The sequence below is a fragment of the Telmatherina bonti genome (genome assembly GCF_933228915.1).
Source record: "Telmatherina bonti genome assembly, chromosome: 9".
Lineage (NCBI taxonomy): Eukaryota > Metazoa > Chordata > Actinopteri > Atheriniformes > Telmatherinidae > Telmatherina > Telmatherina bonti.
In genome coordinates this window covers 25,164,079-25,179,811 of record NC_136627.1, presented here as the reverse complement: position 1 = coordinate 25,179,811, position 15,733 = coordinate 25,164,079, and the positions used below count along the sequence as shown (strand labels likewise).

At 38.4% G+C, this 15,733-nt stretch overlaps 2 protein-coding genes across 6 annotated transcripts in view; both read left to right on the top strand.

The window, feature by feature from the left end:
* The window catches only part of schip1 (schwannomin interacting protein 1), a 217,629-nt gene extending 208,157 nt beyond the window's left edge, over positions 1 to 9,472 (top strand). For all 5 annotated transcript variants that reach the window (XM_079246890.1, XM_079246892.1, XM_079246891.1 and 2 more), the window contains 5 exons: positions 1,939 to 2,056; positions 2,600 to 2,797; positions 6,628 to 6,751; positions 7,391 to 7,484; positions 8,883 to 9,472. In XM_079246890.1, the coding sequence (XP_079103016.1) occupies positions 1,939 to 2,056; positions 2,600 to 2,797; positions 6,628 to 6,751; positions 7,391 to 7,484; positions 8,883 to 8,934 (586 nt within the window). In that variant the 3' untranslated portion in view covers positions 8,935 to 9,472. The remainder of the gene's footprint in view (positions 1 to 1,938; positions 2,057 to 2,599; positions 2,798 to 6,627; positions 6,752 to 7,390; positions 7,485 to 8,882) is intronic.
* A 2,187-nt stretch (positions 9,473 to 11,659) lies between these two features.
* Positions 11,660 to 13,838, top strand: il12a (interleukin 12a; the record flags this gene model as incomplete). Its single annotated transcript, XM_079245976.1, has 7 exons — positions 11,660 to 11,669; positions 12,236 to 12,369; positions 12,467 to 12,556; positions 12,813 to 12,854; positions 12,948 to 13,091; positions 13,221 to 13,262; positions 13,456 to 13,838. The coding sequence occupies 7 exons, from the start codon at positions 11,660 to 11,662 to the stop codon at positions 13,594 to 13,596; spliced, it is 603 nt and encodes a 200-aa protein (XP_079102102.1). The 3' UTR covers positions 13,597 to 13,838.
* Between the last annotated feature and the right edge of the window lie 1,895 nt (positions 13,839 to 15,733).

Genomic DNA, 15,733 nt, shown 5'->3' with positions numbered 1-15,733 from the left:
CCACAATAACCATGTGACTGATACTTGGAAAACACAACATTTAGCTTATAAATGAGTTTCTTTTTTGTGGTCTGATATTTATGTGAATAAGGATGTTCTGAAAGGGGATTCTAGACAAAGTCATAAGCAGCACATATGTCGCAAGAGCATGAGTCCTGACTGTGTTATAAGGTTCGTAAGTGAATAAGAAAAGTACAAATCTAAACTTAAGATTTACTGTCAGACATGCCTCTGTGTAATGAACAAAGAATGAACAAAGGGGAAAGAGAGTGACAGTAAGTAGAGACAAGCAGCGTGAATGAGCCAGATATAATCAGACCTTGTGGCTCTCACTTCCTACTAGACACTTACACACACACACACACACACACACACACACACACACACACACGCACACACACAAACATACACACTCATAAGCTACAACTACTGACACGGATCATTACTGGAAGTGAATGTTCAGTAATCCCTCCAGTGCCCTTTTATTCCTGTGATTTGAGTCAGGTGGGTTTCTCCATACTGCTAATGGTTTATTTTAAACATGGGGAAATAGCTGACAGTTCTGATCAAATATGACACACTTCTCTGCCGTTTGGATCATTTCCAAATATATTTGAACTAGAAAACAATGAATTGTTGGGATAAATAGTGGTGATGCACCAAAATCAGTATCAGTATTCGCTCAATACCAAACAAGTGTACTCGTACTTGGTAGTAATAAAAGTGTACCGATACCACGACCGATACCAAACGAGTCAAGCCAACCAGATGTGTTGGATGACATGCTTCGGACATGTTTTAAAAGAAATAAAATGCCTTGAATGTTTTACTGTGACATTTTTTTGTCACACTAAAAGCTAGATCTTTGCTTCAAAACCATATTGTTGTATTTGGGTAAAATGTTCCAAATCAAAATAAAACTTGTTGAAATTGTTAGATCTGTAATGTTATAATATTTGTATTGGTGAGGTAACTTCAGAAAGGATAGGTAATTTATTACAACCTAATGAAACCTTACACAGTTGTCACAGCAATAATAACCATAATCACAATAATGTTCACATCAACAGATTTGGTATCTGCAAATATCGGTATCTCCAGATATTCAAATTTCAGACATCGGTATCGGAACTCCCAAAAAGTGGATCGGTGTATCCCTAATAAATAGCGTGGTTAGTAGTATTGGATAGATATGTAGTCTGAAACAGTTTCATAAGTAAACCCTGAATCAGAATTTATTGAGCTGAATATGTATTTAGCAGGATATTTTATAGTTTGTTGTATTTTTTTGGTGGACACGGTGCTTCTAACACATTCTTCATCAGTAAGTCTGTGAGCAAAGTTTCCACTGGCTCTCATATGAGTCAGGCTCTCTTCTGCTACTGGAGTACCAGGAGTTAATTGAACACTTTCATGGCTCCTACGATCTGTTTAGTTTGAGTTATAGAGAGTGTTTTTGATGCTGCCTACTTTGAAATAACAATCGACCTCTCAGGTCCTATTTTAAGTGGGCCTGAATGGATCTATGCAGTGTAATCAATCAGTTCTGTTTGTAATTACTGCTCTGAATAAGCAGATTATTGATCGACAGTAGGATGAATCTGCACCCTAGTGATATTCTGTTCTACCTCAACACAAACACGCCCCTTCTGGGCTCAGGCAGATTGCATCTGCTGGAGGCCTCCTGGATCGATCCAGATTGGAGACTAAAGGAGAAATGATTAAAAACACAAGTCCTCTTTAATTTTATCCCCATCTTGCAATTTGCTCTGGAAATGGAGGCCACATGGCTCTTTTCTCTTCCTCTTCAACACATTGTGGCACGTTGTTTTCATGCACAGCACTCTAAATGCTGTACCTGTCAGATTTTGTTATCCTAGCTGACTCTTATCAGCCGTTATGTTTATACTGCTTCTCTATATCTCTGCATTCCCATAGGCTGCAGAGCGGCATGAACCTGCAGATCTGTTTTGTGAACGATAGCGGCAGCGACAAGGACAGTGATGCAGATGACAGCAAGACAGAGACAAGTCTGGACACACCTCTGTCACCCATGGTATGCAATGATGGTCTTGTGATGACTGAATCCAGAAAGCGTTGTTCTCCAGAATTGAAGAATAAATGCATAAAAAGGACTTTCCTGCCAGTTGCGTGTTATTAAAATGAAAATGATGTATTATTAGAAATTAAGAGTAATACAGGTCTGATGCTGCAAAAGCCAATTAAAGACATAACAAGAGTGAAACTGATGAAATAAGCAAGATATATGTTATGAATCAGAGCGATAACTTCCACATTAGTTGTTATATGAATGTTTGCTCACACTATGTGGCTTGTGGGCCACTTTCGTTGAGAGGTGAGTTGGATAACTGGCTATATTATCCATCTGTCTGCATGAAACTCAGCGTAATTAAAAAGAGAGAGAAAGTGAAAACTGTCACTTCTCTATGTGTTTAATGATATTCCGGTCAGTGCAAAGGGACGTAAATGCAAAAATCCGAAGCATGCATAGAAATACGCGAACACGTTCTTTTCACCTTGGTTTTTTCTTTTCCACTTCTTATTTCCTCTTTTTTCTTTCACCGCATCTCTCTCTCAGTCCAAGCAGAGCTCTTCCTACTCGGACAGGGACACCACAGAGGATGACTCAGAGTCTCTGGAGGACATGGACTTTTTGAGTCGACAGAAGAAGCTGCAAGCGGAGGCGAAACTGGCCCTGGCTATGGCCAAACCCATGGCCAAGATGCAGGTGGAGGTGGAGAAACAGAATCGCAAGAAGTCTCCAGTGGCCGACCTGGTCAGTATCGGTTATTTTACTCAGTCTTAACAGTTACACGATAAAACAGTGACGTCTCTGACAATTTATGCCAGTAATTTATAAAAAGGTTTTGAAAGAAGACACTCATGTTGCAATCTAATGTAACACGGTTGGTCACAGACAGAGCAGCACATTACATTTTCATGGCCTACGTTGCTACCCGTGTGGTGGAAAGAGTTTTCATCAACCCTCCACATATCTTCAGGTCCTTCCTCTCTCAGCCCTGTTTAGAGGGAGAAAGGTGACGACATCCCAGCTCATCATTATTTCATCCATTTTTATCTGCCCTGCTGGCTCCTCAGGACCCCCACATCCGCAGTGTGACACCAGTGCAAAATATATTTCCTGCTGGACTTAAAGGCAGAACTGTTTTACTTATTCAGAGCAGAGAAGGGCAGCTCGGCCAGGTCCATCTATAATTCATATGCCAGAAAGCATTGACTTGGGTGTTTAGGGACGTAGCAGCGCTCAGCAGTCAGAAGACATCACTGTCACTTCCAAACTCAACACATGGTGAATGTTAAGATTTATAAGGCTACAGCCGCCTGCTATGTCCACACGACATCAGAGATGTATTAAACTGCAGATATGACACATGCTTAATGCTTCCCCGGAACAATGATTCCCAAATAGGGCTACTTGTAGAACAGACGTACTGCTTCTAGGTCTATTTTTTACAAATATTAGCTTCTGGAGAAGGATTAAAATGATGGAAATCTTGCCTTATATCACAAATAAATGATAAAATGAAGAAATAAATTGTGTTGAAACAGCTGACTAAAAGTAATAAGTAAACAGCTAAATATTACCATAATAGTGAAGGGACATTTGTCATTTGACATTTGACAGTTAACTATAACTAATACAATAACAGTGTCAGTGAAGGGTCATTTGAGCTGATTTGATAAATGAGAGGCAGGCTACTTCAGACTAAGAAGGCTGAGGATCCATTCCTCTCCTTCTCCCTGCTGTCAGCCAGTTCAACTCCAACTAACATTTGTCATGTTTGCTCCTCAAAGGCAAACAATTTGAGCTTGTCCACAGCTGTTTTTCTAAACACACAAACTCTGAGAGGCTCAGCAAGAGAAGAATGACTGAGAGGATCAGATTCCACCTCAAAAGTGGGCTTTCCATGAAAAGCTGCCGTCTTTTCCCCCAGCTTCATTCAGAGAGTACCGTTCCTTAATCTGATGCAGTCATAGTTGAAGATTAACACTAGTTAATGAGTTCTCATATTAGCAATTCAGTGGCAGTAGTATGACAAGTTTACCACAGAAACTCACATTGTAGTCAGCAGTTAAATCAAGATCAATCCACAATCTTTTTTTTTTTTTTTTAATCGCACACCCACATTTTCTTTGATGTCATTCATTCTCTGTGCGCCGCTCGAACACTTGTGTCACAAAACTGAAAAATATGACTAGATCCTGTACAGTTGCATCAGCATGCATTGTGAAAGTGAAAGAGTGAAGGGAAACTAACACAACCACTCAAACCAGAATGTCCAAAGGCGATATACACATGTGGTAAAAAAAAAATTATGACACAAGTAGCAGAAAAACTAAGTCAGCTTTATGTTTACTGTTTATTGGTTCACCTGGTTTCATTTACCTCATTCATTCCACCTGTGCCCTGTGTGTGTTGGGATGTGTGTGGGTGTGTTTGAGTATACCACTTGGTTTCAGTTCTCCTATGCCAGTTCATTGTTTAGTTGTCCTGGTTTTCTTCCCTGTAGTTTTCTTGTTGTCATTTGGTTTGTCGCTCCTATCGAAAATGAAACATCGGAGAACCAGTTCTCAGTGAACTGGTCTACAAAAACATTTTAAAAAACTGGTTTATTGACGGTCAGATTTGCCATGATTAACATTTTCCGTATGTGGGTCCTGTGCTGACCTTATCTCATAGTAGTTCACTTTGTCATTAGTATGTTCATGTGCTTTTATCTTCATGATGTTTAAAAGTGTGTGAGAATTTATCTTGCTGTTTTGTTGCTGGTTTTGTCTTTTTTTCTTTTTCTTTTTTTTTTTTTTTTACTTTATTCAGGGACTGCAGATGTGATGTCTGTTAATGTATAATGTCACTTTCAAATAAACCAGTAAATAGATACAAAGAGAAAAGGAAACAAAGAGCAAAGCAGGTTATTGTCTGAGCTCTGTCAAGGGGTGAGGTAAAAGTGGGAGAAACAATGGCTGCTGGATGGAAAGAGAAAAATGTGGACAGGTTGGGTAAGTGTACATGCCAGGTGAATCAAAAGCAAATAATTTGCCCACATGTTTCTAAAAACCACCCAAGATTTTTTGTGTTTGTGCAACTACCCTCTGTGGTAGACTAAAAATATTGCACTGGACACACACAACAGCATCAGAAGTGAGATTTCGGTGTTAAGTTGCAAAGAACATTTGTGCAGAATCACAACGTACCAGAAAGCCCTGGGTGGGGTCGAGGGACACAGACCAGTAAAAGAGTGGCACATGTAAATGAGACCTTGAAACAAAAGGAATAAAAATAGGAGATTAACTGATTATTACAACTTAACCAGTCAACTACTGTAAAAGGTAAATGTAAAAAGTAACAGTTGTTGGTTAAACTTGTATCTGATTATTGCTGCAAATCAGCTTCTGATATGTTAATGAGAAAAATTAGCTTTAAGTCTAATTAGAAGTTTTATTAGTGTTTTTTTTTTCAGCTTTTTTAGCTGCTTAACATTCTAAGATTGTCACATCTTGTTTTATTAGTTTTACATCGTCCTTCTAAAATGTAAAAAGTCTGGACAGACCAATATTGTACATTATTATCACCCACTTCTGCAGCTTCTAAGATGATGCTGTATAAACGCTGCGTGTTGATCAAGAACATGGTAACACTGATGTACAACAACAGTACACGACAAGCTGTATTCACTTGCATTTGGCCATCCTAGGTTTCCACAGATAAAGATTAGTTAGCATTTTTACTACTTCCTCTGAATATTTGTGAGAATTTGATTGTGTATTCTTAGGATGACACTGGAGGAATTGGTCAAATTTGAAGAGAATTCATTAAAATACAGGCTATATTATCAATTTTAGATATGAAAAATGAACCAGGTTGCTCCAAGATTTATGGGTAAAAGTTCATAATGTGCATACCATTCAGGCTGTGCTGGGTGAAATTTGTGCACCGTTTTTTAATCAAATAAGTTGCTTGTGTCCAAACGGTTGTTCCCACATGGAACCGCCTGACTTTACACATTTCACAGAAGGGAATCCAGATGCTGCAAAGCACCAACAGAAGCAACACATATATACATTACAGTGTACTAATGTACTGTCACTAAAATAAATTTTAGACACTCTAATGACATCTTACCATCTTATTCTACACCTAGCTTGTGCCCTTTGAGTTTTAACCATATTATCAGTTCAGTTATTGTAAAAAAAGTGTTGGAAAGTGTTGAGAAATGCTTGAGAAAACCAGGAAGGCCTTTCATTTCAGAATCTGGAGGCAGAGAATTATGTTTTCTCCAGCAAAATCCACCACCAACAAAAAGAAAAAGAAATCCACCACCTGTTGTCACATTTACATTTGTTACAAATCTTGTTCTTTGAATAAAATACACAGAAATCTTATAAGATAAATGGATTTTTAAGGTTACATTAACAGTCTTGCAGTAATTATATAGTTTGACCAAAATGTCTAAATTACAAAAACTCTTTATTCCTTTACATACAGAAAAACATTTCTGTGCTTTTTTTTTTTAAATCACTGGTTTGTATAAAATGTGATGTTTAATATGTTTTTGTTTGTTTGTTTGTTTGTTTTCCCATCAGCTTCCACACATGCCTCACATCAGCGAGTGTCTAATGAAAAGAAGCCTGAAGCCCACCGACTTGAGAGACATGACACTGGGGCAGCTCCAGGTTATAGTCAATGACCTGCACTCCCAGATAGAGAGTGAGTTGATCAAACACACACACACACACACACACACACACACACACACAGAGTGTGACTGACCTGTATTTTCATTTGCAGAAATTAGCAAGACCCCTTACCCTTCTCAGTGGATGTGAAAGTCCTTTTATATACATTAGTCACTTCAAAAAGGCTTTACCAGTCAACAGCTTCCTCTGAGTATTTACTGTTACCTCTCTGAATGCATGATTAAACCTACCACCAGTGGATGAATAATCTCATCTCATCTAAATAGCTCCAAAAATCCCCATGACTCCAAAATTATTTGTAATTGATTACCCACAAATGAGATTTTTCCCACATAAAATCTGTCTTCTGGCTAATATGAAGGAACCGTAGCCTAAACATGTGAAGCAAAAGCAACCACAAGCCACCAATGTGTGTTCTGACTGTAAGTGCTCATAGTTTTTAGTGGCTCTGAGGTTATTTTATGAGCCCATTGTGGTGTGTCTTCTACCGTTTTTCATATCTGTTGAAAGTCTGCTGAGAGGTTCTGAGGCCGTTGTGGTGTTTGGGGCATTTCCATACGTTGGAATCTGAAAAAAAAAACAAAAAAAAACCTCTTTATTGCAATAAAAACATTACATCTGTGCATCTTCATATTATCTATCACTGTAGGTCTGAATGAGGAGCTTGTACAGTTGCTACTGATTCGTGATGAACTGCACATGGAGCAAGACGCTATGCTGGTTGACATAGAGGACCTCACCAGGTAATGAAGTGCTTTATGTAAGATTTAGTCATTGCATTTTTTTCAAACAAGTGAATGCAAGAGAAAATTTTAAAAAATGTGAAGAATATGATCGCTTAATTGTCAGAGCCAAAACCATGTCAACCCTTTTATCTCTCACTTTCACATCTGCATAACTCTTAGTTTCACAATGCACAATATTAAAAGAAAAATTATTCCACTCATTTTTCATCATCGTTGGAATACCCAAAATGCAGTTTTCAGATTTCTCACAGTTCCCTGTATGGCCACAGAAGACTTCATACAAGCTTTCTCGCATGCGGATGAGTCCACCTAAAGACTTGTAAACAACTATAAACTCTGACTTGTAAAGTGAGCGGAGTTCCCCACTGAGAAACTTTTCAGAAAGAAGTAAATAATTGACTTAACAGAGACTACTTTCTGCTTTAGGTCTGATACTGTGCAGAAGGACCAAGTGCTCACAACAAAGTACACTTCCCAAGTTTGTAGAAGAGAGGGGGGGCAATTGTCTCTTTCCTGAGTCTTATGACACTTTGACGTTCCACTAAAAGATAGTCTGGACATATTTGGACTTTTAGACATCACTTTTCATCAGAACATGTTTCTGTTTTTTAGTCCAGACTGTGCTCAGGTTGGGAGAAGCTGAATAGTCCAAAAGTCCAGCATGTGGGTTTTAATGAATCTTGGTTTACACACAATCTTACTTTTTATCATTTCAAATAGCCGAGCAGTGTAGGTGGATCGTGCAGTCTGTAGCTGTGTAGCCGCACTGCTCAAGTAAGATAGATTGCATAATACGCAAGTAATTCCTTTCAAGTGTACCCAAGTCGTTGTTATTCCCAGGATTCAGTTTGTGAACGAGGGGAACATTTTCCTTTATTTAATGTGTGACATTGCCAAAAGGTCCATCCATCCGTTCACCACTGCTTATCCAGAGTTTGGTTTGAAGAGCAGCACCCCAAGCAGAAAGGCCCGGACTTGTCTCTCCCTGGCTACTTTTTTCAGCTCCCCCGGGGGAATCCCAAGGTCCTCCCAGGCCAGCTGAGAGATAAAGTCCCTCCAGGGAGGGACTATTGTTACGAAACAGTCACTTAAAGGTGCAACAATTAAAAGATGTTAGTGTTGTTCTGTTATCAGATGAGATCAATATAAAGCAGAGAAACATGCTTTTTGTGCATTTTTATTCAGCGTTCTTTAAGAGAAAAGGTGAATGTTTGGAGCATACAACCTTTTATCTATTCCCTTCATGTGCCGTATAAATCCTCGGACTATAACGTCCTAAGACTACACAAAAACTCACGGGAATACACCTAAATAAACAAACACTTGTGTGGCACATTGTGTTTTCTCTTTATTTTTCTTTTGACTTTATTTTTGATTTTACTTTCTCTTTTCCAGGCATGCCGAGAGCCAGCAGAAACACTTGGCTGAGAGGACCCTGTCCAAATAACATGCCCATACTCACTTCCACACTGCCTCCTTCTGCCAAGCTTGACCCTTTCTCCAAAACAATCTCTTCTCCTCTGGCCATTCCACTTCTGCCCTGCATCAATCCCAATCCTTCCTGCTTGTCCCAAGTATTCTGCTCCTCGCTGCACCCCCGTTTTCCCTCCTCTTCCCCTTCCTCTTCAACCTACTGACTTCAGTGGTAGCAGTCGCACAGAGGAATGCCACCCTCTTTCATTTGCTTCTCCCAGTGCTAAGGATGAAGTAGCACTTCCTGCTTCCTGGGAGGAGAGGAAACTGATTGTGTCTTGTCATGGATTCTGTCCCCAGCTTCCTGTGCAGTGATCGGACTTGCTTTGCTATTGTTTCTTTTTAACTTTCTACATTCACCACTAAATTGTAACTGTTCAAATGCAAAAATTGTGGGGAAAAAAAAAAAAAACAATAGTGAAAAATTTAGTAGAAAGTCAGTCATGAGAAAAAGAAACAGCACTGTATTTAAAAAAAAAAAAAAAAAAAAAAAAAAAAAAAAAGATGGAAAACTAACTTCTTCAGAGCATTTTAAGTTGGACAGTAATTTTAAAGTATTTCAAAGTTGACCTGTTTTTATTCTGCACAAATGGTAGTTTTCAACTGAGAAACGTTTATTTGAAGGTGCTCAAAGAGTGTGAAGGAAACATGCCTGCCTTGTAGTGGAGTTGTAGATTTTGGTAATACATTCACTCTAATTGCTCTTCAACATTTTGTGAATGTTGATTTTCTGACACGAGTCATTTTAAATGAATAAATGTGTTAATATTGTTTTCATCCTATTGTATTCAAATACTTTATTTGAGGGAAGAAATGTTTATGTACAAATATGTAAAATAAAGAATAAACTTTGTTTCATATTTGCTGGTTTGTCATGCAGTTTGTGGAATCTCAAAAGGTGTTGCTGCATGTTAGTTTGCTTCCTCTTTCTAATGAACTTAAAATGTAAACTCATTGCATCTTTAGTGGCAGTGTAAGAAATTACATCACGTATGACTCAGCTTCTGCTGTTTCGGTCTTGGTTCATCATCTCATACTCAGTGGGGATGGATTTGCTGCTTTCAAAGAGACTGCAGGAACATTTGGACACCCCCCTTAAAAGTTAAATTGTGTTCAGGAATTTTTCTTCGAGAACCGACCGACAAATAGTCAGTGATGGTGAAATAGAACCACACAGAACTCAGTTCTGAACATTATTTTTGGTTGCTTTTTTGGTTTGTTTTTAGGTAAATTGATCAAACACACAGAGTAAGTGGTAAGTTTTGCTGGTTTCGCTGGTACAATGGTCCCATGGTGAAAGAAAAGGCCAGGAAACTCCTGTGGTCACACACATACTCACCACTGCAGTTTCACAGAATGCACATCATTTCAGAAGTCTGTAAAACACAACAAATAGATCTGAAAACTAGATCAGGTAGGTGTAAGAAATAGGTAAACTTATTCTTTACACTGTTGCACTTACTGCTTCATGCTTCTCTTAGATTTCATTAAGGAATCAGATTTATATAATGCTTATTATGGAATATTATAATCACTGGGATCTTTTTGTGCCTAGTATTTTATATTAGATTTAATATCACTGATGGATTATTCAGCACATGGGTTGGGCTCTAGATTATTTTGTCCATCAAGTAAATTTAGTAAATAAAAGTGGATTTTTAAAGCACTTTTCACAGAAAGGATTACAAAGTGTATCACAGTAAGATAAAATAAACCTTTGAAAAATAAAACAGTATACTGTGTTTAGAGACACACATTTACAACAAAACTCATAAAAACCCACATCTCGCGGAAAGCCTGCATCCAAGACCGGATTATCCAATGGCCATTATGGGCTTGGACCCAGGGGCCCATACCCATTGGGGGCCATGTGGGGCCCACGTAGGGCAAACACCAGCAGTTTGGACATGAAACAAAATGTACATAAGAGCCAGATACTTACACCACAGTGTTTAGTGTATTGCTTTTGGTACCCCCCCCCATAACAGTGTTGCGTTATTAACATGTATGTCTCCTGTCTCAGCAGGTCTCCCTGGCCGGGAGTAGCAGTTCCTGTTGTCTGTTGTCTTTCTGTCCTCTTCCCCCCACACAGCAGAGGCAGATGGCTGCCTGGCCTGAGCCGGGTTCTGCCGGAGGTTTCCTTCCTGTTAAAAGGGAGTTTTTTCCTTCCCACTGTTACCAGTTTGCTTGCTCAGGATGGGAGATTGAGTTGGACTCAACTCAATCTGTTGGTTTCCTTATATAGGCTATTATGAATTGGCCTTCATTATGTTTTCCCCTCTGTCTGTAAAGCGTCTTGAGATGGCATTGCCGTGATTTGACGCTATATAAATAAAGTTGAATTGAATTTAATTGAATAAAGAAGTAAACGCATAAAACGACCCTCCACTACAAGACATTGGCGTTACCATAAGCTTTTATTGGACCATATTCCATGGGTCACTTGAAGAGTCTACTCTAGATGTATCCGATCTGATCCAGGTAATACCAGTAAGCATGTGATTTACCTCTGCTGAGCCGAATGTGGCGTCATTATGGCTTATTTACCATCAACTATAAGTTACATTTTAGTTTTTACTTCTGACTCCTCTCACTGCGCCACCAACAGCCTTTCACTCTTTGTGCATCACTATGTGGTTGTTGTTTTTTTCCCAGTAAATGTTCTCGTGATTAAAAGCTTGTTCAGTCTAATGTGCGCAATGTTTGCTCGTGAGCAACTGTGCAATCTCACAATCTCGTGCTTGGTTTTCAGAGTTTTGCGTTTTCACATGATCACTGTTTATAATCCACGTACATCATTCATTCACATCCTACAGTAACTGCAGAGTTGCTTTAATGTTGTGGAAAAAAGCTTTGAAGATTCATTGTGAGGACAGAAACGAGGACGTCAGAAAATAACTAAATAAATATTATTATTAATAATAATAATAATAATAATAATCTTTGTTTTCTTGTTTGTTTTCATGAGAGAGAGATGCTCTAAGAGGGGATCTCCCTTTCAGTAACTAGCCTATATATAATTCCATCACATAAGGCAGAACTTCAGTAGCTGGCTCAGTGCAGTCAGAAGTCTGTGTCTGAACAGAAATTATGGCCAACTTTCATTTTTGTAAGTCAGAGGCGCCGGAGTGCGGACTAGATAGATAAACAAGATTAGATCTGGATCATCATTGCATGTAGTTTTACGATGTTTTGAATGTAAACTAGACATCATTGACTTGATATGGACTAACTGATGCCAAGTATTAATAATTGTGCTTTTTCTTGCCGTGTAGACTTTGCCGTACTGTTGCTCACCTTGAGCTGGCGCGCGGGACAGCCGGTGCCAATCCGTTGCGAGAACAAAGCTGCGGAGTGCGCATTTCTCTTCAAGACCCTCCTGCTAAACGTCAGAGAGCTTCTCAGTAGTGTGAGTATCATTTAAGGTGGATTTGATTCAGGTCTTTTTGTCTTTCTTTCTTAGCACAGTAGTTTCTCAGTACTGAATATGTTTGTGTGTGTGACAGGAGGATTTATGTCATGGTTTGATCCCATCCAGTCACATGTCGGTGTGGAGCGCGGACACAGTCCAGGCTTGCACACCTAATCTGACAATGGTAACTTGTTGATTTGTCTGTGAATGAAACTGTCAAACAAAGTGTCACGTTTATTCAATATTTTAATTATTATGTCCCCACTATTTTTTTCCAATCAGTGTAACAGCTTGAATTCACAAAATATAATTTGTTAACTAACTACCAAACAACCTGTACTGACTATGACTATTATTAGTTGTTTCTTGTTGCCTTACTTTGCCTGAAAATACAAATCCAGCAACAAACTTTTCATGATGCAGTTGTACTTTCCCCACAGAGCCAGAGTTGCATGATGCAAAGGAATTCATCTTTCAGTGAGGTGAGATGTTCGTTCATTTGTTGAAAAACAAAGCCTCTCCTCCTCCTCAGCATTTACAATAATCGTTTTGTATGTGTGTGTTTGTCTTAACAGAGTGAATGTCTGAGGAGCATTAAGAAAGACTTGGACTACCACGAAGCTGCGATTCGGCACTACCTCCAGTCGGACCTCAACATGCCGGATAAAGAGGATCCACTTCTGACACCGACGCTGGAAATAATACAGAGCCTGATGAAGGTGTGTTTATTAGACCTATCCATGCGTGACAGGAGAACATATAAACTGAGAATGAAACAAGTCATGTTTTGAGAATCTCCTGGGAAATAACATTGTGAAGTTTCCTGACATCTTCCTTGGTTTGCACAGAACTGCTCCCTGATGGCAAACGCAGAAAACAGCTCCTTAGAGGTATTTTTTTTTTATCCCTTTTTTCGATGTGTTTTCCCTCATGTATACATATTTTTAATCCATTAAAGGAAAACTAATATTTAAAGAAAGAAAAAAAAAAGAAGAAATAAAAATTTTTTTGTTTTTTGGACAAAGAGGGAACTTGTTGCTCATTCATCTGTCTTCACATTGTTCCTCTCTTGTTGTCTATCAGGAGGTTGCTGCCAAAATGTGGACAAAGACCTCCTTCCAAAACAGGCAGAAGATGTGTAAGATGATGAGAGGCTTCCATGTCCGGGCCATCACCATAAACCGAGCTATGGGGTACATCTCCTCAAGAGATCACAGGAAATAAACATCTGGAAGCCTCACCAACATCGCTATCACTCCAATATCAGAATATCTCCTCTCCTTCAATTCAACAAAACTTTACAAGCTGTGAGAACTATTCACTACCATCACAACTATTAACTACCATCACAACCAAACAAGCTGCAACTCTTACTGTTGTTCAGAGATAAGCTTACTGTGTTGATTCCAGCTTCTTCTCCCAGTGTGAGCTGAGGGTCAGTCAAACTGTTGCTTCGATTAGCAGTGGAGGCCATGTTGGCTAATGTTTTAATGTATTCCAATATTTGGGGGTATGTATTTATTTATTAATGATCTATTTATTTAAGTAATATATTTATTTGATGGCATGTTGTGGATTTAACTGTTATTTATAATAAAGTCTTAAATTATTTATCATATGGATGGATTTTTTTTTTTTATTTGTATTGTGTTTTATTGGGTGAATTTGTGTTGTTTCAAAATATATTTTCAAAGGAAACGTTTAAAAAGGTCTTGAGAATTTGCCAATCAAGTAAACCTTTAATTTGAATAGAACATATTTACAATAATAACATATGATATAAAATGAACATTTATGGAAAAGCTACATAAAAAACACTGCATAATGCTTTTAAATAAACAGCTCCAATTATTTCAATTAATTTTAAGTAACATGTTTGGGTATACAGTCTACAGAAGTAAAGATTAAGTGAAGTTAGCAATGTGTGGAAAAACTTTACACAGTAAATCAATAATCTAAATATAACACAAGACTGCAAAGATTTAGGGTGAGGTAAACTTATTGATTTGTTTACTTTTATTCTTCTCAGGTCCAAAAATTGTTTCACAGATTTAAAAGCAAAACATGTTTTATTATTTGAGGATGTCTCCTGTCAGTGGACATTATAATAATACCTCTGTGTCAGCTTGCTAAACCTCAGGTTTTTACTGATCCTCTCCTAAAATCTCCATTTAGCAAAATTATTTTTAAACCAGAATTATTTATTCTACATAACAATATGAGTCAGTTTATCAGCTGAATCAGGTGATCACCTGCAAAAGCTCTTTTGTTTCCAGCTGTCAGACAGGATTTCCGGTTCAGTCTTCATCTGCCAGTTTACAGCTTTTTTCTTTTGAGCAACCTGTATCCTTCTGTTTTCACCTGTGGCTTTCTCTGCCTCATGAATATGCGTGTTGTCCTGTCAATCTGTCTCTGTTTTACTAATATACTTATGGATTCACAACTCTTGACATCAGCAGCTGCTGTCAGCATCTCCTCAATATATACTGACCACATCACATATCATCGCTATATGAACGAATTAACAGAAATACCATTTTAGACTTTTTTTGTCTAATTTTGGGTGAGTTGGAACGGCAGGCTCAGTTTGCTTTAAGACATTTGGCTCCTTACACTTAAGCTACCATTTTATGTAAAACAAACTAAAAAAAGGCGAGCTGTCCAGGGTGTACCCTGCCTGTCGCCCAAAGCCGGCTGGGATAGGCTCCAGCTTCCCCGCGACCCTGAATTGGAATAAGCGGTTCGGAAAATGAATGAATGAATGAATGAATAAAAGATTCACATTATGGCAGAATTTACTTTCATATTTGTTAGCTAATGGGGAAAAAAAGGCATTTTTAACATCCCACCATGGTTTGCTTTTTTTCAGTGCCAGATATAGAAAGGCTGCTTTCAAAGTGTGTGGCAACCTGACAACAGGAATATATCATTGCCTAGAAATGGTGAGTTTACAGTTATATATTCACTAATCGCTTTTAATTCCTGATATTTTGCCTCCACATTTACAAACCATCATTCTGACTGCGCCATCCTGTGACTTTAATCACCTACATCCATGTTCATGTTCTCTTCTATGTGTGGATTATGTTTTTACTGTTGTGACGGAATTTTTTTCCCCATCTGTCTTTTACGTTCTCTGGATAATTGTCAGCTTTGTTTCCTTGTTGATATTGCAGGTAGTTTTCTGTGTCCTTTCAGGGATGGCAGCTGGTTTTTCCTGCTAAGACTGAAGATCTCCCACTGTTATCTATCCTTGTCCTTGTTTACCTCTCTCTCTCCCTCTTTCCTCTTCGCTTTCTATTTCTCTCAACCCTCTTGACAGGTCCAGCATGTACTATGTAATTTCAGCAATGGCCAAATT